The sequence below is a fragment of the Saccostrea echinata genome, unplaced genomic scaffold, assembly GCF_033153115.1.
Source record: "Saccostrea echinata isolate AGI-Se365-2 ecotype Australia unplaced genomic scaffold, CSIRO_AGI_Sech_v1 ptg000029l, whole genome shotgun sequence".
In the NCBI taxonomy this organism is placed as follows: domain Eukaryota; kingdom Metazoa; phylum Mollusca; class Bivalvia; order Ostreida; family Ostreidae; genus Saccostrea; species Saccostrea echinata.
Genome location: NW_026889778.1, coordinates 43,156,162 through 43,180,510, shown reverse-complemented (window position 1 = coordinate 43,180,510; position 24,349 = coordinate 43,156,162). Strand labels below are relative to the sequence as shown.

The following is a 24,349-nucleotide window of genomic DNA, read 5'->3' as shown; positions in this document are numbered from 1 at the left end:
CCTCTAGGAATACTAGTAGACATATGGTTTGATTCATCAGTTTCATCCAAGTGTTTTGTAGAGTTCTGTTGAAGATTCTTCGTTTGGTCTACAAATAGTTTAGACAAAAACAGCTAGCAGTTGACATCAATTATAATCTTTCTGCTTTGTAAAAATTATTCATTAATTCTGTTGAATGTTCATTTGAATATGGTGTGCAATATAATTATACAGTAGCACGATGATAATTTATAATATTTTAATCTGATTAAAGGGCACAGCACACCTCTATGAAAGGACTTGACCTCTTGGCTTTATCAATGTTAGTTATAAAAATTGTACATTGTACAACCCTATCACTTCTATTCTAAGCTACTTATTATCCTAATATTTAGATAAAGCCTTGAAATTCCAAAAGTATGTTACATATAAGACCTGTTTTTTTGGTTAACACACTCTGAGAACCCAATTAAGATGCATCAGCTGACAAAGTTTGGTGATTCTAACTCTAAACCTCTTTTTAGATAATGCCATGAATTTCTAGAAGTTTCTTTGTAACTATGAAGTTTGGTGAAAATATGATCTTCAATGTTTTTTTAAACTAACATAAATGCAAAATGAGGAATAGTTCATGAGGTCAAGGTCATAGAAAAGGACATGGTTAGAAAATTATGACACAGTTGAAATTGCTCTTTTCAATTTGTAATTTGATTAAAATATCTTGAACTGTTTCTAATGACAAAAAGTGAGGTCAAGGACACAAGGAAGGTCAGACAATTATGACAGATGAATAGCCCCTCAGTTATGATTTTTTAAATAATGAAAATATAAAGGAACAATTTCTTCTAAACTGTGCAAAATACAAAACAAGAGGCCCATGGGCCACAAGGCTCAACTGAGTCACTTTGGCCCTACTATTATGCATCACTTTTCTTCCCAATATACATGTACATGTATTCCTATGAAAAATTTTGATTGTCTTTTGAGACCCAACCTTAATACACAGGGTCATAATATAAGCAACAAGAGGCCCAGAGGCCACATCGCTCACCTGAGCACTATATTTAGAAAAAAAAGCAGAAATCAGTTCAGTCTTGAAAGGTTGAAAAGTTTAAATATAAAAGGGGGGGGGGGGGGGTCATGAATTGAACAAATTTGAATCTACATTATCTGAGGATGCTTCCATTTAAATATGATCAATCATGGCTTTGCTGTTCTTGAGTAGAAGATTTTTAAAGATTTAACCTATGTATTCCTATGTAAACTTTGATCACCCATTGTGGCCCCACCCGACCCCCAGGGGTCATGTTTGAACAAACTTGAATGAACACTATCTAAGAATGTTCCATATGAATATGAATATGAATATCATGGCTTTGCTGTTGTTAAGAAATAGTTTTTTTTTTAAAGATTTTTACTACGTGTTCCTATGTAAAACTTTGATCACCCATTGTTGCCCCACCCTATCCCCGGGGGTCATGATTTGAACAAATTTGAATCTACACTATCTGAGGATGCTTCCTTGTAAATATGACCAATCATGGGTTCGCCCATCTACCGACCCCCGGGGGTCATGATTTGAACAAACTTGAATCTACACTATCTGAGGATGCTACCATATAAATGTGACCAATCATGGCTTTGCTGTTCTTGAGAAGAAAATTTTTAAAGATTTTTCCTATATATTCCTATGTAAAACTTTGATCGCCCATTGTGGCCCCACCCGACCCCCAGGGGTCATGAGTTGAACAAATTTAAATGTACACTATCTGAGGATGCTTCCATGTAAATATGACCAATCATGGCTTTGCTGTTCTTGAGAAGAAACTTTTTAAAGATTTTTCCTATATATTCCTATGTAAAACTTGGATCGCCCATTGTGGCCCCACCCGACCCCTGGGGGTCATGATTTGAACAAACTTGAATCTACACTATCTGAAGATGCTTCCATGTAAATATGACCAATTAAGGCTTTGCTGTTCTTGAGAAGAAGATTTTTAAAGATTTTTCCTATATATTCCTATGTAAAACTTGGATCGCCCATTGTGGCCCCACCCGACCCACAGGGAGTCATGATTTGAACAGACTTGAATCTACACTATCTGAGGAAGCTTCCGTGTAAATAGGACCAATCATGGCTTTGCTGTTCTTGAGAAGAAGATTTTTAAAGATTTTTCCTATATATTCCTATGTAAAACTTTGATCACCCATTGTGGCCCCACCCTCAGGTGAGCTAAAAATGAATCAACACGAGCAGAAGATGCTACCATATTAACATAATTAATTATAGTTTTTCTGTTCTTGAGTATAGAATTTTAAAGATTTTTGCCTATGTAGTCCCTATTGTGGCCCCACCCTACCCCCAGGGACCATGACTTGAACAAATTACAATGTACACTACCCCAGGAAGCTTCCTCATAAGTGTCAGCTTTTCTGATCCAACAGTTCTTCAGAAGATTTTTAAAGATTTTCCCTTTATATTTCAATGTAAAACTTTCATTCCCAATTGGTCCAACCCTTCCTCTAGGGGCCATGATTTGGACAATTTATAACCTACACTACTTAAAGAAGCTTCCACATAAGTTTCAGCTTTTCTGGCCCAGTGGTTCTTGAGAAGAATATTTTTAAACATTTTTCCAGTATATTTCAATGTAAAACTTTGATTCCTTACTGTGGCCCAGCCCTACCCCCAGGGGCCATGATTTGAAAAAAATTAGAATCTACATTACCTAAGGAAGCTGTCACAGAAGTTTCAGCTTTTCTGGCCTAGTGGTTCTTAACAAGAAGATTTTTTAATGACCTGACCCTATTTTTGCCGTTTCTTGATCATCTCCCCCTTACAATGAGGCTTTGCCCTTCATTTTAAAAATTTAAAATCCTCTTGACCTCGGGATGCTTTGTACCAAATTTTGTTTAAATAATGGCCCAGTGGTTCTTGAGAAGAAGTTGAAAAATGTGAAAAGCTTACAGATGGATGGACAGATGGATGGACGGATGATCAGAAAAGCTCACTTGAGCTTTCAGCTCAGGTATGCTAAATAAGCAATTACAGGTCTGGACAATTTCCTTACATGTAAGTCAAGTACAATAACTGAATGTTGCTATAAATATATACTTCATTTACACATAAACAAATTTTGACCAATCAGAAAACAGCATTTCAACACAACTCAAAACAGATTTCAAAGGAACAAAAAGAAAACAGATGCTTTTGTATTTTCCTCAACAAGATTTAAATGACAAAAATCTTCAGAAGTAAGATGAGAATTTTGGAAGAATAAGGTACTGTCCACATATTTAATGAACAAACTTGACATTTTCATCTCGGGGGGAAAAAAAAAACACCAACACATAAAATGCATGTATCAAAATGCAATCATTTTATGGAGAAATGAGTCAAACCATCAAAATACTACAAATAACATTATTATATATTATAACATTTACGAGAAAATATAGTAAATATAATTTTGCTTAGCCATCTGATTTTTATCAATAATGTAAAGTTTCCATGCGTATAAATCTACTGCAAGCAAGTGTTCAACCAATATACAAGTTTTAAGGATAAATTAAACACAAACAAATTCTTTTCTTCCAAAATTTAAATATATTTTATGAAATAGGAGCCTCTCTGACTAAAGAACTGATATTTGTTTAGTTAACAACTTTATGTTTGACCAAGTTACATAACTTGGTGAAAAGTGGGAAAATGTAACTTTACATCTAAAATAAATATTGAAAATTTTTAGAAATATCTGAAGTTTTGTTACTGAAAATTTCTAGGAACATTTTCTAGAGTCTATTTCTACATTTTACATAATTAAAATGTTCTAATTAGATTTTTTTTTGATTGAGAGAAATAATGAAAAAATAGCAATGTTACTGATCTGTATAGGAGATAAGAAAATTTGTTTGTGGTTTGTGTCTTTAAAATATCATATGTTTCACGAGTGCTCACTCGGATCGGGGGAGGGGGGTTTAAGGGGGGTCCCATGGACTACCACCACAAAATGGGTAATATTCGCGTTTGGGAAATGGATTTTTTATTATTATTATTTTTTTTTGCTTGTCAAGAAATTTTCCTGGGTTTGATAGATTTGGGAAAGGAGTTAAGGTTTTTTTTTTTTGCTTAATTGTCAAGAAATTTCTGGGTTGCAAATTTTTTTTTGACTGGGGTGCCCCCCCCCCCCCCCCCCCCCCCCCCCCCCCCCCCCCCGAAAAAATTCCATGATCCGTGCCTGGTGCTCAATACCTTGTTACATACATGTAAACGGGTATAATGAAAGGTGTAACATGTAAAGATGAATGCTTTTTATCACCATAACTTACCACATAAACCAGAAACTGGACAATTTTGTTACACATGTACACAGGAAATAATCAAGACTATTATATCCCCAACACCAAAACATCTCATGTTAGGATCTAAAAACTGAAAATCTGCCGTATTTATATCACAGTCCATATTAATGCAAATAAACTACTGGAAGTGTTATATACCTCATAGTGCAAGTTTTTAATCCCACTTAAAATTTATTCGTAAGCCTTCAAGTCTGAAAAATTTGTTAGATATACTGTATTAATTAATCCTAAATGTGAATGAAATTTATAAAAAGTTTGTTCCTAAAAATATATTGAGCAAAAAAGTTTAAAACTATGATTGTGTTTTATTTATTTCCTCATGAGTTTGTCTAAATGCTGTTATTTGAATGGTCAGAAAGATTGACATCTTGTTTCTTTTGTGTATTTATAACAATTTATGGTTATCGTTCTTGACTTCCATACATGGAAATCATTCAGACCTGAATAATGAGGTTAAGTAAAGGGAACAGGTCAATGTATGACAGATGAATAACCCCCACCAATATGTATCATTGTATACATTTTTAAGAAAATATTAATGAACAATTTCTTCTAAACTGTGCTAAATACACAAAAAAGAGGCCCAAGGGCCTTAACAGTCACCTGAGTATAATACAATTTAGAGGATCCATAAAGTATGAAATAAACTGATAGATGAAGCTTTATTGCCAAAAGCAAGAGAAATAGGATGATCAGGATCAATGAAATAATTAGTCTTACTAGTATTCAGTAACAGCTTATAAATCAAATTCTAATCTATCCCCCATTTATCACTATCACAATGCAGACAATTAACAAACTATTAGTTCTTCTGTACCACTTTTGATCCCATATTGTGACCTCTCACATTGGCCTCTCTTGGTCTTTGAAGAACGTTTAATGAGATACGTTATTTTTGTCTCATTTTGATTTATCAATCATGCCCCCTGATTTTGGTCCAAATGCACCCTGATTTTGGTCAAAGTGCCCCCTGGTTTTGGACAAAGTGCCCCATTATAGAATTTTACAGGAAATTGATGTTAAAATACCCAAGTATTGGTCAAAGCACCCCCTGGTTTTGGTCAAAGCGCCCCCTAATTCTTGGTCAAAGCGCCGCATGGAGAATATTCTTTAACGAAACCAATAATGATATTTTCACAAATTGAAAATGATTAGAAATGGTTTCTTATCGTCTTCCCCTCTTTAAAAATAAATTGTGGGGTGCTTTGACCAATACTTGAGGACGGTATTTTATACAAGTAACCTAATTTTTTAAAATTAGATAAATTGAAAAAAGAAATTTAAATGTAAATCCTGAAAGAAAAACTACTTAAATGCAACTATGTACAACATCTGTATGAAAGTCTGAAAAGTTTCAGTTCCCCAAGCATCTTTGCATATGAAGATACATAGTAAATCATAGTATTAGAATATTTCACCCATAGATGCTATATGCCAAAATTAGTTGAAATTGGTTTAGCGGTTTTGGAAAAGAAATTGAAAATGTTCAAAAGTTAAAGACTGAACACGACAGACGAAAAAAGCAATAATGAGGTCAAGCAAAGCGAAGGTCAATGGCAGAAAATTATGAATCTTCAATCAGTTGAATACCTTCCACGAATATGAAGCAATGTTCGAGTTTTGATAAAAACTTCTTGAATAGTGACTTTGGAACTGAGCTAAACACAGAATAGATAACAGTGAGATTAAGGGGTTCAAGGTGAAACAAATTTTGCCAAAGTTGAATAGCTCATATCAATGTATGAATTTTAGTTAAAATATCTTGAATAGTTTCTTTGAAACCAAGCTAAATGCAAAGTGTGACAGACATTCAGACTGAAAGATGGTAGATGGACAAAACAAACACTACTGTATAGTGTTATTTTCGCCCCATGATATTGTCCCCTTTCACACTTGCAAACAATTTTGCCCATTTTAAATTCGCCCAGTCATCACAGTTCTGTTTAAGAAATTCTACAGTGTTCTTTGAATTTGCCCCGTTTTAAATTTGCCCAATTAAAAGTAGGGCGAAAGGGGCAAAAATAAAAAGGGGGCCAAAATTTCCCTATATACAGTATATGCCTCAGCCATATTCATGGCAGTATGCAGGGCTTTAAAATGTCCATAAAACCCATCAAATATATGCTACAAAATTGTATCTCTAGAAAATGAGTTCTTTTTATAAAACAAGAGGCCCAAGGGCCTTGAATCGCTCTTTTGATAAACTGTACAACCTATCACTTCTATTTGATGATTCTAATCCAAACAGTACTCCAAAAATATCAAATACAGCCATAAAATTTCAAAAGTAGGTCTGGGTAACCTACTTTTCAGTTGTCGTACTCCAAGGACCCAAGATGCATCAACTAACAAAGTTTGATGATTCTAAGCCAATTTATTCCTGAATTATTTAATTAAAGCCATAAATTTTCAGAAGAAGGTCATGGTGACCTACTTTTCAGTTCGACTTACTCCGAAGACCCAAGATGCATCAACTGACAAAGTTTGATGATTCTAAGCCGATTAGTACCCGAAAATATTTAATTAAAGTCATATAAATTGAAAAGTAGGTCGACCTACTGCAATGACCCAAGATGCATCAACTGACAAATTTTGATGATTCTTAGCTGATTAGTACCTGAAAATATCAAATACAGCCATAAAATTTCAAAAGCAGGTCAAGGTGACCTACTTTTCAGTTGTCATACTCCAAGGACCCAAGATGCATCAACTGACAAAGTTTGATGATTCTTAGCAAATTGGTTCCTGAAATATATAATGAAAGCCATAAATTTTCAAAAGTAGGTCAGGGTGACCTACTTTTCACTTACTCCGAAGACCCAAGATGCATCAACTGACAAAATTTGATGATTCTAAGCCAATTAGTACCCGAAATATTTAATTAAAGCAATAAATGTTCAAAAGTAGGTCATGGTGACCTACTTTTCAGTTGACCTACTCTGAAGACCCAAGATGCATCAACTGACAAAGTTTGATGATTCTAAGCCAATTAGTACCTGAAATATTTAATTATAGTCATATAAATTGAAAAGTAGGTCATGGTGACCTACTTTTCAGTCAACCTACTGCAATGACCCAAGATGCATCAACTTACAAAATTTTATGATCATAGGCCTTAAATCTCCAAATTATGCCTCTAAAACGCTTTGAAATCGAATGCCTGCAAAGTTCAAAAAGTAGGTCACTGTGACCTACTTTTTAAACATATGTTTTATGGCCCCAAGATGCATCATCTTGCAAGATTTCATGATTCTAAACCTCTCAGTATTCAAATTATTGACCTTAAGGAGGTTGGATCCTGCCACCAAAAGTAATTAGAATTTTTTATCAAGTATATTTTTAGAATTTATACACATAGCTTAATTAAAAATCAAATCAAAAAATGGGGGTCAATGCGCTTCTTTTGGCGCTACGGAGCATTTAGTTTGACCTTTTTGCAATGTAAATACGTCTTCCACATAAATCAATTTTTAAAGTTTTTCCTCCAAAATTTTTTTATTCAAATAAGTTATGAGAACAGGCAGTCTTATTTCATCTTGGATATATACCCATTAAAATTTCTGACAATGAAAAATTTTTCGATTTACTCCGCATGTTCAAATATTTGACCTTTTGCACTCAAAAATTTCATTTTGCTATCATTAAAAATTTAACAAGCCAAAAATTCATTTAAAAGTAATAACATTTTACTGAATTTAAGAAGAATGGTTAAAAGTATCTTATATATTCAGAAAAGAAAGTTAAAAGTGGGGGTCTGTGATGATAATTTTTAGATATTACTAAAATAGTGCCAATTTTGAGCTTAAATTAGGGTTATTTTTTTTCCTTCATTTTCACAATATATTTGCTATATTTATCAATTGAAATATGATGATCAGAATTCATGAAAGTTTATTTAATAAATAATTTAGGACCAGTATAAAACAGTTCACTGTACAAAATAAGTCTTTGTGCAGACGGCATGTAAAAATAGGAATCCAAACTTAACATACTTTAAATACTTCGAAAGAGAAAAATGAACATTTTCATCTAAAAAACCTTCCGCCACAAAATATAGTTCTTAACTTAATGCTTTTGGTATGGAATTTAAACATGGAGTTTTAACTGAATATAGTTTATTTGGCATTGTAGAATCCAAATTTATTGTAAGAATTAAAACATTATACAGAATTTTTTAAATATAGGTTAAAATAAAAATCTGCTTAAAAGCTCAGGAGTGAACCTCGTTAATTGTTTTGTAAAAGATTAGCCATAAAATTCAAAAAGTAGGTCAAGGTGACCTACATTTTAGTTGACATACTTTGAAGACCCAAGATACATCAACTGACACAGTTTGATGATCATATGCCTTAAATTGTTCAAAATAAGCCTCTAAATCATTTTGAAAAAGAATGGCTGCAAAATTTAAAAAGTAGGTAACTGTGCCCTACTTTTAAGTCAATATGATATGAGATCCTTAGATGCATCAACTGACAAGATTTGATGATTCTAGTCCTTATAGTAAGAAAAATATCAACATTTTAATAAAATGTAATTTTTGGTCAACTTTGAAGTGACCATGAGACCACGCCCTTTGCCCCAGGGTGATGCCATGAACAATTTTTAATCTACATTATATACTCATCCTTTTGTGTAAATTCGGTGATAATCTGCCCAGTGGTTCTTAAGAAGAAGATTTTTAGCAACCAGTACTTTTGTTTCTATTTTCCTAATTATCTCCCCTTGTTTAAGGGTCACAACCCTAGTTTTAGTATAAAAGGGAGCCCTTGGGCCAAGGATACCCTGTGACAAATTTGACAATAATTGGCCAAGGGGTTCTTGAGTTATGACCCATATTCTAAAAAGTTTACGCACACCGCGCAAATGGCCATAGCATTAGCTCTTTGAGCCTTTGGCTCAGAAGAGCTAATAATGTACTACTTTACCTTTGGGAGTTCGTTTCTGACAAATGAAGAGTGTGATACATGTATAAATAGCAGCTAATAAAAGGAAAATCCCTGGTATGATAACATGAAGCATATCTATTATCCTCTCTGTCTGTGTAGGAGGATTTACTTTTCTGCAAAGAAAACAGATCTGAGTTATCATTGTTGGTGACCGCACAAATGCTATACAAATACATCTCTGTCATATTCAAGGTTGACGACAAGTGGTTCGATTAAATTTTTCAACTGAAAATAAATATTTCAAGACAATCATTACAAATATAAAAATCATTTGTTCATCTACTCATCTGAAATATTTGCAATTCTTACAAAAGTAAATGTTTGTAAAAAGGGAAATTACTTTTGAAACAGGTTAAGTTATCCATTGAAATGTATGCTATGATATCTTTTGGCAGAAAATAAGGTAAATAAAATTTAATCTCCTCTCTGCATTCCGACTGAATTGTAATTAAAGAAATCAATAGAATTCCAAATTGGATGAAAATTAAGCCAATGAATCACATAATACACTAGTTCCCTGTTTGTTTTTGAAAAGTGAACTAGTTTCTGCTTATGATCAGACATCCCCTCCCCTTTCAGTGGTGACTAGATAACATTACAAAATTCCAACAACTTTCAATTTTATCCTTAATTATATACCTTGCAATTCCCAGAATATTTATGCAAGCAGAGCAATTTTTTTTAATAAATTGTGAAGTTGCCACTCATCTGATTACATGTAACAGTTGAATCAATTTTTAAAAAGTAACAAGAGGCCCAAGGGCCTCAACGGTCACCGGAGTATAATGTAACAATCCATAGATTAAAACAAAATAAGCTGATAAATAAAGCTATGTTGCCCAAAAACAAGAGAAATAGAATAATCAGGGATCAGCAAAATATTAATTTAGTACTCAATAAAAAATCTTTAAAGATGATCTATTTATTTGCCTGTACTTTCCCCCATTTGTCACCATCCTCATGCGGACTCTTCTATAGCACTATCAGTTAACAACTTCACTCAAATTGGCCTCTCTTGCTCTTTTAAAATTATTTACTGTACAAAGATATGGTATTTCTGTACCATTTTCATTTATCTATTATTTAAAACTTTTCCTGACCATTAAAAAATATGAAAGTACTTTTGTTTTAAATATTATAAAAATTTCTTGTATAATTGTTATTCAATGACCCTAAGGCCAACATTTTTTTATTTTCTGTTTTACGGGAATTTTTTTCAAAAATTTGAGTCAGGGGGTTGAAATAAAAATAAAAATAAAAGCTCGAAATTTAAGCAGTCAGTCAGAAAAATAGAAATAAAATGAAAAAGTGCAATAAAAATTTTTATTTTTAATTAAGGATGGAATTTTTTCTATGACCTTAATTTGTTAGGGAAAAAGTGTTTTTTTTGAAAAACTCGTGTATACAAAACACGAAACTTGTACTGTTAATGTATCAATGAACTATTTTAAATTAAATTAAATTAATTCACAAAATTGCACGTGAGACATGATAAAAAGAAAAGTTGTATAATATTTTTTTCTACGCAATTCAAATTAATATAAATTCGAATTAGTTTACTGCGCATTAAATTACTTCGCATTAGCTCCATGTGAATGCTAAGCGAAGCTAATTCAAATTAAATGTTGATGCATGCGTAAGGGCCGAATGAAGTCACAGGCCACATGTCGATGGTCAAATATAGATACTTGTGCTATTTTTGAGTGGAAAACAAAGGAAAATTTTGTTAATCACTAAAATGTGTATTGACACTATGACATTATGTCAAATGTATCCGCTCTGCACAATATGCCATGATTTGTAAATGACGTCATAACAGCCTCACTGAATAGCCATGTTGTAGAAATAAAATTATAATTCACATTAGTTTACTTCGCATTAGCTGTCATGTCAACGCAATTTAATTCGCATTAGTTTAATTCGCATCATTTTACTTCGCATTAATAACTCTCCGTGTGAACAGGGCATAAATTGTGCAAATCATGACCCCCGGGGTTAGGGCGGGGCCACAATAGGTATTAGAAGTGGGGAAATCTGGTAAAGAACAGCATAGCCAGAGTTTCTCAGGTGAGCGATGTGGCCCATGGGCCTCTTGTTCTAATATATGACATTGACATGTCACTTTTTAAAATGGCTATTTAATATGAAACCCTCCGATTCTGACATATTGGCGCTATGTTGTGCAGTGACTATTCACACTTCGAATACTGTGATTGGATGAATATATTTACCTCAGCCAATGACAAATCGCATTTTGAAAGCTTATGAAAAGGTTTATTTATATATCTTTTATTTTTTCAGTGACTACAAATAAACTATCGGCAGGAGAAATAAAAATAAAACTTGAGTTAGGGACTTTTATTTTTATTTCATTTTAGCCCAAGTTAGGGTCTGCGCTCCCGTAATACAGGATATAAAAAAATGTTGGCCTAAGTTACATTCTTTACAGTGATTAACTATTAGGGTGAGTTAACCATGGAATGGGACACATACCTTGCTTCGGACAACTTTAAGCAATAAACTTTCATTGAACCTGAGTCTCCCCGTCTTTTTACTTGTTTCTGTCTCAAAGGTAAAGATTTTAAATTTTTTTAATGATGCCGATTTTTATTTTCATGTCGTGATAAAAATACCACAAGAATGGCCATGAAATTACGTCATATTTTGCATCAAGGGGAGTAACCAGAATTTTACGATTTTGCAATTTTTAGAGTTGTCGCTCTTTTAATTAGACTTCAATGGAACGAGTTGGACCTTAGGTAAAATTGTCAATGATTGATAATTTTACAGAAATTTTTCAAAATTTTACTTCAATGTTTGTATAATAATTTTTAGAGTTGTTTTTTACTAGTATGTTTATTTCACCGTACATCGGACACAAATTAACCATGCATTGGACACTTTCCGATGCAAGAGTAATCACTTCCATTTTCATACAAGAGGCCCAAGGGCCTTAACGGTCACCTGAGTATAATACAACAATTCAGAGGATCCATAGAGTATAAAATGAACTGAAAGGTGAAGCTTTGTTGCTCAAAAGCAAGAAAAATAGGGTGATCAGGATCAACAAAATAATTAATCTAGTATTCATTGACAGTTTATAAATAAGGTTCTAATCTGTTCCCTAATTTATCACTATCATCATACAGTATATTAAAAAACTATCAGTGCTTCTGTGCTATTTTAATTCCTTGTTGAAATCTCTTACATTGGCCTCTCTTGGTCTTTGATGAACATTTAATAAGACAAGTTATTTTTGTTCCATTTTTATTTATCTATTACTTACAAGTCTACCTGACGAAAATACTTTCTGTATTATACAATAAAAATTCTTGCATAATTCTCTTATTCTATTAACTTTCAAGTACATTGTTTACAGTGATTAATTATCAAAAGTAAACGGCAAAGGGGAATAACTCCTCTCAGTAGAATACAAATTAATAGAGCCCTGGCCAGGACCAGAACACTTGACCAAATGATCCAGATGTTCAAAAATCTGGTAAAAATACCATTCCTTATTAAAATATTTAATCTTTTTGCCTCTGATATGCCCAGGTGCAGAGAAGATTTTTAAAGAAATAATGCATTTTTACTACAGATTCACTATCAATAGAGCCCCCCCCCCCCTCCCCACCAAGAAACACTAGAGTCTCTTACCCTGGGACCAGAAGTTTGTTCATCATAAGTAATCACTTTGTTTATCTGCTTAACACTAAGGAGCAGACAGAATTATTTAATAGAATTGATGCATTTTCAATATATTATCAAGAGCCCCACCCTTACACCAGCACAACTGACCCAGGGTCATGCAATTCACTACTCTGGAAGAAGCACTCTTGCTCATCATAACTATATACTTAGCATCTTTGCTTTTTAACCAGAAGCAGAAAAGAATATTTTCAACGAAATCTTGCTTTTTCACTTTATAATCAATAAAGCCCCCCCCCCCCAAACCTTTTAACTAGAACCCTTGACCCTGGGGCCATGAAATTCAGAATTTTGGAAGAGGCATCCTTGCATATCATAACAATGTACTTAGTTTGTTTAATTAGTACCCAGGGGCAGAGAAGAAGATTTTCATAGAAAAAAATTCACCTTCACTATAGGATCTATACAGCTCCACCCTAGAACCAGAACCCCTGATCCTGGGGTCATGAATTTCACAATTTTGGAAAGGCATCATGTCTTATCATAACATGTACTTACTTGTTTGTTTCAAAAATACCCAGGAGCAGAGAAGAAGATTTTTAAAGCATTAATGCATTTTCACTATATAATAAATAGAGTCTGGCCCTAACATCAGAACCCCTGATCCAGGGGTCATGAAATTCACTACCCTTGCTTATCATAACTATGTATTTAATTTGTTTCAATAATACCCAGGAGTAGAGGAGATTTTCAAAGAAATAATACACTTTCACTATATGATCTATAAAGCCCCCCTAGCAACAGAACCCCTGACCCTGGGGCCATGAATTTCACAATTTTGGTAAAGTCACTCTTGCTTATCATAACTATGTATTTAATTTGTTTCAATAATACCCAGGAGTAGAGAAGAAGATTTTCAAAGAAATAATGCACTTTCACTATATGATCTATAAAGCCCCCTAGCAACAGAACCCCTGACCCTGGGGCCATGAATTTCACAATTTTGGTAGAGTCACTCTTGCTTATCATAACTATGTATTTAATTTGTTTCAATAATACCCAGGAGTAGAGAAGAAGATTTTCAAAGAAATAGTGCACTTTCACTATATGATCTACATAGCCCCCCCCTCCCCCCACCCCCGCCAGCACCAGAACCCCTGACCCTGGGACCATGAATTTCACGATTTTGGTAGAGTCACTCTTGCTTATCATAACTATTATTTAATTTGTTTCAATAATACCCAGGAGTAGAGAAGAAGATTTTCAAAGAAATGATGCACTTTCACTATATGATCTATATAGCCCCGCTCTAGCACTAGAACCCCTGACCCTGGGGCCATGAATTTCACAATTTTGGTAGAGGGCTCAATGCTTATTACGATCATGCCAACAGTTTGACTGCTTGATGTCCAGGAGTAAAGAAGAAGATTTTTAAAGATTGCATTCATTTTGGTGGTTTTAGCCCCACCCCTCAGGCCCCAGGGGGGCAGGGACCATAATATTCACAATTTTGTTCCCCTTCACACGTAGATGCCATATGCTAAAATTGGCTGAAATTGGTTCAGCTAAAAGCTTAAAATGTTGAAATGTTAACACATGCAGACAACGACAGACGAAAACAGATAGCAATAGGTCACCTGAGTGACTCAGGTGACCTAATAAAACCCAAATGACAGCTGTTTTTTTTACGGAAATAGAGAATAAAAACTCTAAATTTTAAGTGAAAATACAAGATATTGACATATGACGACTAGAAGTGGACTTTATTTATTTCTTTAAACTAGATGATGATAACCCATGAGATAAAGGCGCCAGTTGCCATAATACTAGCATTGTAAAGCCTTTCTAAGGCGATGTGAATCACTTAAAATCTCTTCACATTTGTGGATTAAATAGTCATTCAAATTTAACTAGAAGTTTTATTTTTTAATAAAAGGTAAAAATGTTTCAATATCACTGATTTTAAAGCACCGAGATCAAGGTATGATATTTTTCTGGTTTAAATACTGTATGTCCGATGCATGGTGAACATTGTCCATTCCATGGTGAATTCCGACTATTTCGAAAAAATCGGGTTTAATGATATTTTCTTAATAAATAGCACATGATTGTATATATTGAATATAAAATATATATTTTAACCACATACTACATGTTAAGTTCCATTTCGATAATATTCAGTCGGTAGCGATATCGCTAAAACTTTTTGAAGTGCAAGGGTGTCCAACGCATGGTGAATTCACCCTATAGGTGAATAGCAAAGGGGAATAACTTCTTCAGTAGAAATTAATAAATTGATCAAAGGGTACAGAATTTCAAAATCTGGTAAAAACATCCCTGCTTATTACAACTTTATATACTCTATTTGCCTCCTAGATGCTCAGGAGCAGAGAAGAAGATTTTCAAGGAAATAATCCATTTTCACTATAGATTCAACATCGCCCCACCCTTATACCAAAGCCCCTGTTCCAGGGGCCAAGATAATCACAATTTTGAAAGAGTTGCCTTTGCTCATCATAACTATATACTTGGTTTCTCTGCTAAATACCCAGGGACAGAGAAGTAGATTTCAAAGAAATAATGCACTTTCACTACATAATCAATAGAGCCCTGTCCTATAATGTAACAACAAAACCCCTGATCCTGGGACCACAAATTTCACAATTGGAAGAGGCACCTTTGCTCATCATAACTATATATTTGTTTTATCTGCTTAATACCTAGGAGCACAGATGAAGATTTTCACTAAATAATGCACTTCCACTATATAATCAATAGAGTCACCCCTTCCCACAGAACCCCTCACCCTGGGGCCACAAATTTCACAATCTTGTAAGAGGCACCACTGATCATCATACCCATACAATTAGTTTATCTGCATTATATACAGGGAGATAGAAGATTTTTAAAAAAATTTAATATATGCATTTTCATTATATGATCAATAGAGCTCCACCCTAACACCAGTACCTTGACCCAAGGGTCAAGATATTCACAATTTTGGAAGAGGCACCCTTGATCATCATAACTATATACTTGGTTTATCTGCTAAATACCTAGGCGCAGAGAAGATTATTTGCAAAGAAATAATGCACTTTCACTATATAATAAAAAAAGCGCCCCTCTCCCATTGTGAGAACCCCTCACCCTGGGGTCAGAAAATTTACAATTTTGGAAGAGGCATCCTTGATCATCATACCCATGCAATGAGTTTATCTGCATTATATACAGGGGATAGAAGAAGATTTTTAAAGAATTAATGCTTTTTCACTATATTATATTAAATAGACCACCACCCTAACACCAAAACACTTGATCCAGGGGCCAAGATATTGAATAATTTTGGAAGAGACACCCTTGATCATCATTAGGTCTTTCCACCTTTCTGTGGAAAGACCTCTTGAAATGCTTATGTTTATTATTATTATTATTATTATTATTATTATTTTTCTTCCCGGACTTTTGAAACCTCAAGACTTATCGAAAAACTTTATAGTTCATGATACTGGATATCAAAAGTTATTCCGAAAAACGACCCCCCGTGTTTGACCTATGACCTCTTACGAAGTTATTGCCCCTTTTGCAAGAATAGCTTGTTATCGCTACTCCTTTGAAACCGTAAACCGTAGAGATACGGAACCTTCACCAATGTCTTCGACTAATTGAGTAGACTCTTCAATCTTTTCATTGCGAAAGTATTCGTCAACCCCTTTTATGAGTTATTGCCCCTGAAAGTGTTTGATGTTTGCAAATAATTAAAAATTTTCAAAACGATAAGTCATAGAGACATGGGACCAACTGCATCAGATTCATTGACCTTTGACCTTAAAATATATGCAAAGGTCAAAGGTCAGGGTCATTCAAAATATGAGAAATTATGCTCTTTTTATATCTCTTTTGTCTTTCAATATATAATAAATATCTTTGCATCATTGATATGTCCTCTTAAAACTATTTCAAAGATTTCATACTTGTCCCCTAAGATTTACCCCTTTAAAAGTTATTGCCCCTTTTAATGAAAACCTTGTTATCGCTACTCCTCCGAAACCGTAAACCATAGAGACACAAAACCTTCACTAATGTCTTCAGGGTCTTTAGACACAACTTCAATCTATTCAGTGCGAAAGTATCCGTTGACCCCTTATATGAGTTATCGCCCTTTAACGTCTTTGTGCTTACTATTAAACCTTGTAACTTTAAAAGTAAAAGTCGTAGAAGCATGGGGTTAAGTGGAATGTGACCCTTGACCTTTGACCTTGAATATTTGTTCAAGGTCAAAGGTCAAGGTCATTTCAGAATTTTGAAAATTTTCATTTTTTCTGTCTTTCAAGCCATTTATGGTTTCTTTTTGTATAAAAATTAACTTTAGAGAGTAAAATATGAAAAATATATTGAATTTAAAGAAGGTGGAAAGACCTCTAATTGTTCGAGAACAATTAGTCTACTAGTTATTAATATACTTGGTTTTTTGTGCTAAATACCTAGTAGGAGCAGAGAAGAAGATTTGCAAAGAAATAATGCACTTTCACTATACAATGTAAATGGATTTTTCCTTTGGAAAATCTGGTTAAAAAATTACCCCCTCCCCCCAAAAAATAGCAATTTCACAGTATTTAAATTGCTTTTATTTGAAATTTGAATCTTGAAAAGTGAAACTAAAGTCAAGGTCAAAAAATCTTAACACAGTCGAATTTTTCTCTTCAATTTGTATCAATGTATTAAGTTTGATGAAAATGTCGAGTAGACCAAATTAGACCAAAACTTCAGGAGTATCGTTTTGAAAAATTGTTTACAGACTAACAACTAAACACACAGACAACAACACCCCAGCATTGCAAAAGCTCTTCTAATCTCCGATCAGTCATCTTCGCAAGCCAAGGGTGTTCGGTCTGCTTCCCTCTGACCAAAATCCCTTGGCTTGCAAAGATGCTGATCAGTAGAGCTAAATATCTTCTTACCTGCAAGCTGGATCTGCAGAGTAGCACCCAGAGCTACCAATGATTTCCAAACAGGCTGGAACTAATCATAATATAAACAAATCCCAATTAGTATTACTTTGACAGTCCTATTGTCATGAGATACATGTAAAGTAGTTTTGTTACGAGAGCATTTGAAAGTTCTGAGAATGTTTGATAAAATATTTACACTTTTAGGGTGTTAATGAATTCAATATCATTCAAGAGATTAGGAAAAAATGCACAAATTGTGACATCACTTTATATTTATTATGATGTAATAACTCCCAAATGATGTCAGAATCTTGTGTGTTTAGTATATTGATCATAAAAAATTATACAACAAGAGACAAAATTTCAGTGAAGTTCATTATTTGGATGCACGTTGACTGATATGTTTGCAATCTAAGAGTAAGTTTCAATGACTACAGTCTATCATATGAAGTTATACTCAAGAGCTCTTAAAGTTTTAAGAGTGTGTCAAACATAACATCGAAACTCGTACTAAATATTGAGTAAAAAAGTTGTTCTGTGAGAAAGTGACTAAGTTGACAATCATAGGAAAATAGTGGATGGTGTTGCAGAATTTGCTGCCATTATTCATCAAGTGTTTTAACAAATTCAAAGGAATGATTAAAGCTCAGGAAAGGTTTTCCAATGGGTGTCCTTATATTTTCTCATAACCAGAAGTCTCTGACGAGACTGAAGCTCTACTGATGTGTTTTAGTGAAGTCTACTTGCACATGTTGCATAGAAAGTCTAATCAGACTAAAACTTTAGGAAAAGTAGCATTTAAAAAGAATTTAAAGAATTTTTTTTTTTGGTAACCATGGCAACATCTTTCATCATAATAAATATAAAATAAAAAATGGAACAATGCATCTTTATGTTGTCTGTGTACCAAATTTTATTAAAACTGGACCAAAACTGTAAGAGGAGAAGGGTTTTGAAAATTAAAAAAAAAAATTCTTTTTTTAGTAACCAAGGCAACACCGTTCATCGAAATCAAAAACAGATTACAAAGAATTATTTACTTTATTAATGTAGTCTACTTACGTATTCTACTTATGTAGTCTAAAAGACGTGAAGAGTATATTTATCAAAATAAATTTAATTGATCATTGAATGAATGTCTGATAGAATTAGTCTGTAATTAATATTTTAAAGGGCTCAATTTCTGAATAAATGTGTAAATTACTTGATTATCTCGGGTTGTACATAATCCTGAATTTTATATTCATTATCGGGAAATTAGTTAATTACCTAAGAAAATTGTCTATGGAAATATTTGTTTATATTTTAAAAACATTGTATCAAAGATTTTAATCATATCTTTTATTAGATAGATAATTGTAATTTATTACATGTGTTGAAATCTGAACAGTATACCATTACGACTATATCTTGCATCTGGCAAGACGACTGGTTCCTCAGTTGGAGCTACCATAAATACATGTTTCATTTGTTAAAATTATACTTTTCTACATTTAAATCAATTATTTATTTCAAACATTGATAAATATCAAATAAAATTTCTTATTGTACCCCTACAAAAGTCTTCATACATTTTTACTTTAAATATAAGTCTTCCTATGCTAAACCTTCATGAGAGTAAGATGATGCATATTTAATTAAAACAGACTTTATTTATTTTATCAAATATTCGAATATATTCGAATACTTTCATTGAAATATTCGAATATGAATTATTGAGAAAATTGACATCCCTAGTAATAACATAGGGATTACCCTCAACCACTTTCTGAGACAACATAAATGCTTAACATTACAACCAACATAAAAATAATAGGACTTTTTCGCACAAAAAATTCAACAGGACTGATTTTAAAAATTTCAGTCTTTTGTAAAACAGCTGAATTCATATATATACATGTATGCGTAAGGTTTTTTGATGGTCAGTGTTGCCATAGACTGGTTCTTTACACAGATGAAGAAAAACAGGGACAGGAAACTAGGCTACAATATCGATTTTTTTTTTTTTAAATATAGTTTTCATAAGACTTTCTTAAAATTGTTTTCATAATGTAAGATGTCACTGAAGCCCTTAGGTTTTTTTTCTATTATCATTCTGTTTAATGTGCACAGATTTAGTACTATGGGTACTTTGATTTTAATACAATAGAGAGCTATATAAAAGACCAAAAGTAGATGTCCAGTTATGCCATATAAAACAAGAAGCCCAGGGGCCACATCGCTCACCTGAGCACTATGGCTAGGTAAAGCAGAAATCAGTCAGTCTTGAAAGGTTGAAAAGTTTAAATATAAAAGTGGTTGGGGGGGGGGGGTTATGAATTGAACAAATTTGAATCTACATTATCTGTGGATGCTTCCATTTAAATATGACCAATCATGGCTTTGCTGTTCTTGAGAAGAAGAATTTTTAAAGATTTTTCCTATATATTCCTATGTAAAACTTTGATCGCCCATTGTGGCCCCACCTGACCCCCGGGGGTCATGATTTGAACAAACTTGAATCTACACTACCTGAGGATGCTTCCACATAAGTTTCATATTTTCAAGCACAGTGGTTCTTGAGAAGAAGATTTTTTTAATGATGCCATTAATTTTTCTTAATTATCTCCCCTTGGAAGAAGGCATGGCCCTTCATTTGAACAAACTTGAATCCCCTTTACCCAAGGATACTTTGTGGCAAGTTTGGTTGAAATTGGCCCAGTGGTTCTTGAGAAGAAGTCGAAAATGTGAAAAGTTTACAGACGGACGGACAGACAGACTACAGACAAAATGTGATCAGAAAAGCTCACTTGAGCCTTCGGCTCAGGTGAGCTAAAAAAAAAAGTGCCCCGCCACAGCATGATACGCCTGTCAAATATTGCTCAATTGTCATAAACATTTTAAAGTGCAAGAAAATCATGTCAACCTTGATACAAGGATTTCAAGGATTTTTCCATTCCTTATCATATTTGTTTATACATCTCCTGTGGTGTAGGTATTAATTATAACAAATATTACATTACAGATCCTCAACTGGTTTTGTTAGAGCTTGACAAATGCCCATCTGCAGCCCCCCCCCCCCCCCCCAAGCTTTCAGGTTTGTGAGACATGATGCTCTGAATTAGTTGATATTTTCCAAAAAATAAATAAAAATATCATATTACACAATATCAATTTAGTCTTAACAACTTAATTTATTTCAAGTTAATATTAAAAATAAAAGGCTGACCATCAAATGACATACGCTATAAGCTGACAAGCAGTTCTTCTGTCTAATTCCCAAAGGATACAGATAAGAGCTGCTTGATCAGTCAAGGGCATCATGGAAACAAGTTATTCTTAAAATAATTTAAGTTATTAAATGTCATTATTTTGGGTTATCTTTCCCTGATTATGCTTTTCTTCAGTGACTTATTCCAGTTATTGACACTTTATTATTCATTATTTTAAACCTACTGGCATCTGAAAAGCTTTATTCATTCTGTACTTGGGTTATTAAGTAGATGGAAAAGGTTCATGACAGTAAAAGTAATCTATCTTTAAGATTTAACAAGTTGAAATTCAACAAATCATCACTTATTTCAGTTATTTCAACCTTAACCAACCTCACTTTAGAACTCTTGCACAAAAATCTACAGCTTTGCACAAAAATTGTAAGACATACAGTACCGACCGGACACAACCTAACACCAGAGCAAACCCAAAGCGCACCCCGGGTTCGTTTCCTGGGTTCGCTCGGGGTCCGCTTTCAGAAAATTTGGGACCGCTCTGGGTGCGCTTCGGGTTCGTTCTGCGTTCGCTCGGGGTCAGCTCTGGGTCCGCTAGAGCGAACCCGGCGTTCGCTTTCCGGGCTCGCTTTACGCACCCATGCGTGAAGCGGACCCCGCTTTAATCTTGCCGCCAGTAAGCCCCGCCCCTTGTATATTCCAAATACAGTAGTGAAATCGATCATTACTGTTTTTATAGCGATCGAAACATGTGCATGTAAGTGACAATATGGAGAACGTTGATAAATTTTAAAGAATTTCACCGTACATTCGACGTAGAATTATCACTTCTATTTTTATTAACTTACAAGCTAAGTATATCTCGAAAGAAAAAGAAGAAAAGGTGTTAAATTTATTTTCGATGTATCGGATGGAGTGAAATTGATAAGAGTATCTTAATTAAAAAAAAGCTTTCAAATTCTTTTGTTTACATTATTCATGCGTTTTAAAATAAGTTGGAACTTCCAATTGTAATTGCATTTGCTAAATCGTAATTCAAATGTTTGAAAGACAAACAACTGAATTATGATCTTATCTATGAAATAGCTGAGACATACTGTACACGTAAAATGCTAAGTTTTCATATTTAGCAGTTTATATTTAAGCTAGGTTGTCGTCCATGACATGTATATGTAGGTCGTGATAATCACTAAAAATTCTCATATAGTGTAACTTGAGTTTCGTTTTACAGATCATTTAAAATTTACTTCCATGCTATAAATCATTGTTTTATAAGGCGAGTTTAACGGAAGACATAAAAAAAAAAAAACAACAATCAAAACAAACAAAACAAAAACTAATAACTGGCCCATTGAAAAGAATATATTATTTTTTTTAAGTTGTTTTCAAATACATGTCAATGATCATTTGAATAGTTTGTGTTCCTTACTGGTTCATGCCCCCCCCCCCCCCCCCCCCGGTCCACTACATACATGTATATACTGGAGCGGCACGTTAACAAACAAAATTCTAAATGTTTAAAAATAAATAAAAACAAGAAAGAAAACAAACAAAACAAGAATTCAATAACTGTAAACTCGGATGATTAAGCAGATGAAATTAAGATAATAACGCCCGATGTTTGTTTGTTTGTTTTTTTTTCTTTTGTTTTATTTCGATGAGTCCCCCACCCCTCTCCGTACTCGAATTGTTTTCTATGGGCCGGTTGTAGCGATTTTAATTTCAAATAATATACAGTGTTCTCTCTCTATCTCTAGATCTCGTAAAGCTATTTTACTGATTTTCAGCATTCAGTTGGCAGCAAATTACATGAACATGTACTCTTCTTGCAACGTACCAAAGAACTATGACGTTTCCAAATTCAAAAATCAAAAAAAAAGAAAAAAGAATAATAATAATTGAATTTCTCATTGATAACGTGCCCAGACGAGGTACATGTAACTTGAGGGGCATCGACTGTAGGGGGAGTATATACTCAGGTATACCGTGACCATGTAGACAGTATACATCCAGCTAGCAAGTGTCAATTTAAAAAAAACCACCGCAATTGCTCTTAGCACCCGCAATATCTTCGAAACAGGTGGTTGATTACCGACACGTGATGACCTTGGCTTCACTTTGAAACTATAATTATTTAAGTGTTAAAATTGAATAATTATGACAATTACAAAGTTCAAATACAGGTACCTATGTAATGAAAAAAATATATGTACGTTTTCATATTAAGGTATCTTTGCAAGTTCAATTTACTAACGTTGGAATTATGTGTACTTTTCATGCACAAATACAAAACGTATCGACTAGTTTTTTTTTTTTTTATCCATATAAAGTATTTCGAAAATTACATGTAGTACATGTAAGAGGTTCGTGAACATGTAAACCTGTATAATTATATATATCGACGCGAAGGAAAGTGATAATCATTTTTGCATTTTGTTTTTTTGTTTTTTTTTTTTTTTTTGACTGACTTGCAAGTAGTTACAAAAATTCAAAAAAATACTATGTAAGGTATACATGTAGGATAATTAGAATTGACAAAATAATCTTTCCTTATATTTTGGTAAAAGATTAATTTAAAAAAAAACATCACAGTAGTTAAAAAAAATGAGATTTTTTTTTTGACATAATGCAAATTTATACTGTACAATGTACACTTAATTTTTTTCATGAACAATTATTAAGATCGATAATTTCGATGTTGATCTGGATAAATTAAAACGTGCATGTAAATTGAAATAGATAAAAAATAATAAAATTATAGCACGTACATGTTTTTATACTGTATCTTGAGATAATAAAATTCTATAATTTATCGAAGACCAGTTTTTTTTTTATTCTTTTTTTTTTTAGTAACAATTGTTATAACCATTATTATCTTCTTTTTTTCTATTATGAATTAAAGTACTTATTATCTGATAAATTTACGCAATGTATATTTATATATTAATGGATTTTAAAAATAAAGAAAATAAATATGCAACTATACATGTAACATGCTACCTGGATAATAAAAATATATAATGTATTAATAGATTTTTAAAAATAAAAAATTATGAAAATAGATGTGTAAATATTGCATGTTGTCCGGAGAATTAAAATACATAATTGTAAAATCATGTTTAAAAATCATATTAATAATATTTTTACACTGTACATTCACACGCTTTGCTTGTACAATGTTTAGATTACAAACTGGCATGTTGACTGGTCGAACCCGAAGCGAACCCAGAGAGCGAACCTGGGGTCCGCTCTGGGTTCC

The 24,349-nt window shown here is 33.3% G+C and overlaps 1 protein-coding gene across 1 annotated transcript in view; it reads right to left on the bottom strand.

Moving 5' to 3' along the window:
- LOC133195977 (uncharacterized) overlaps window positions 1–24,349 on the bottom strand; it is a 68,438-nt gene that overhangs the window by 9,751 nt on the left and 34,338 nt on the right. Inside the window, exons 6-8 of the mRNA XM_061331967.1 lie at window positions 17,894–17,954; window positions 9,267–9,400; window positions 2–88 (exon numbers count right to left, since the gene is read on the bottom strand). Coding sequence (XP_061187951.1) covers window positions 2–88; window positions 9,267–9,400; window positions 17,894–17,954 — 282 coding nt within the window. The remainder of the gene's footprint in view (window position 1; window positions 89–9,266; window positions 9,401–17,893; window positions 17,955–24,349) is intronic.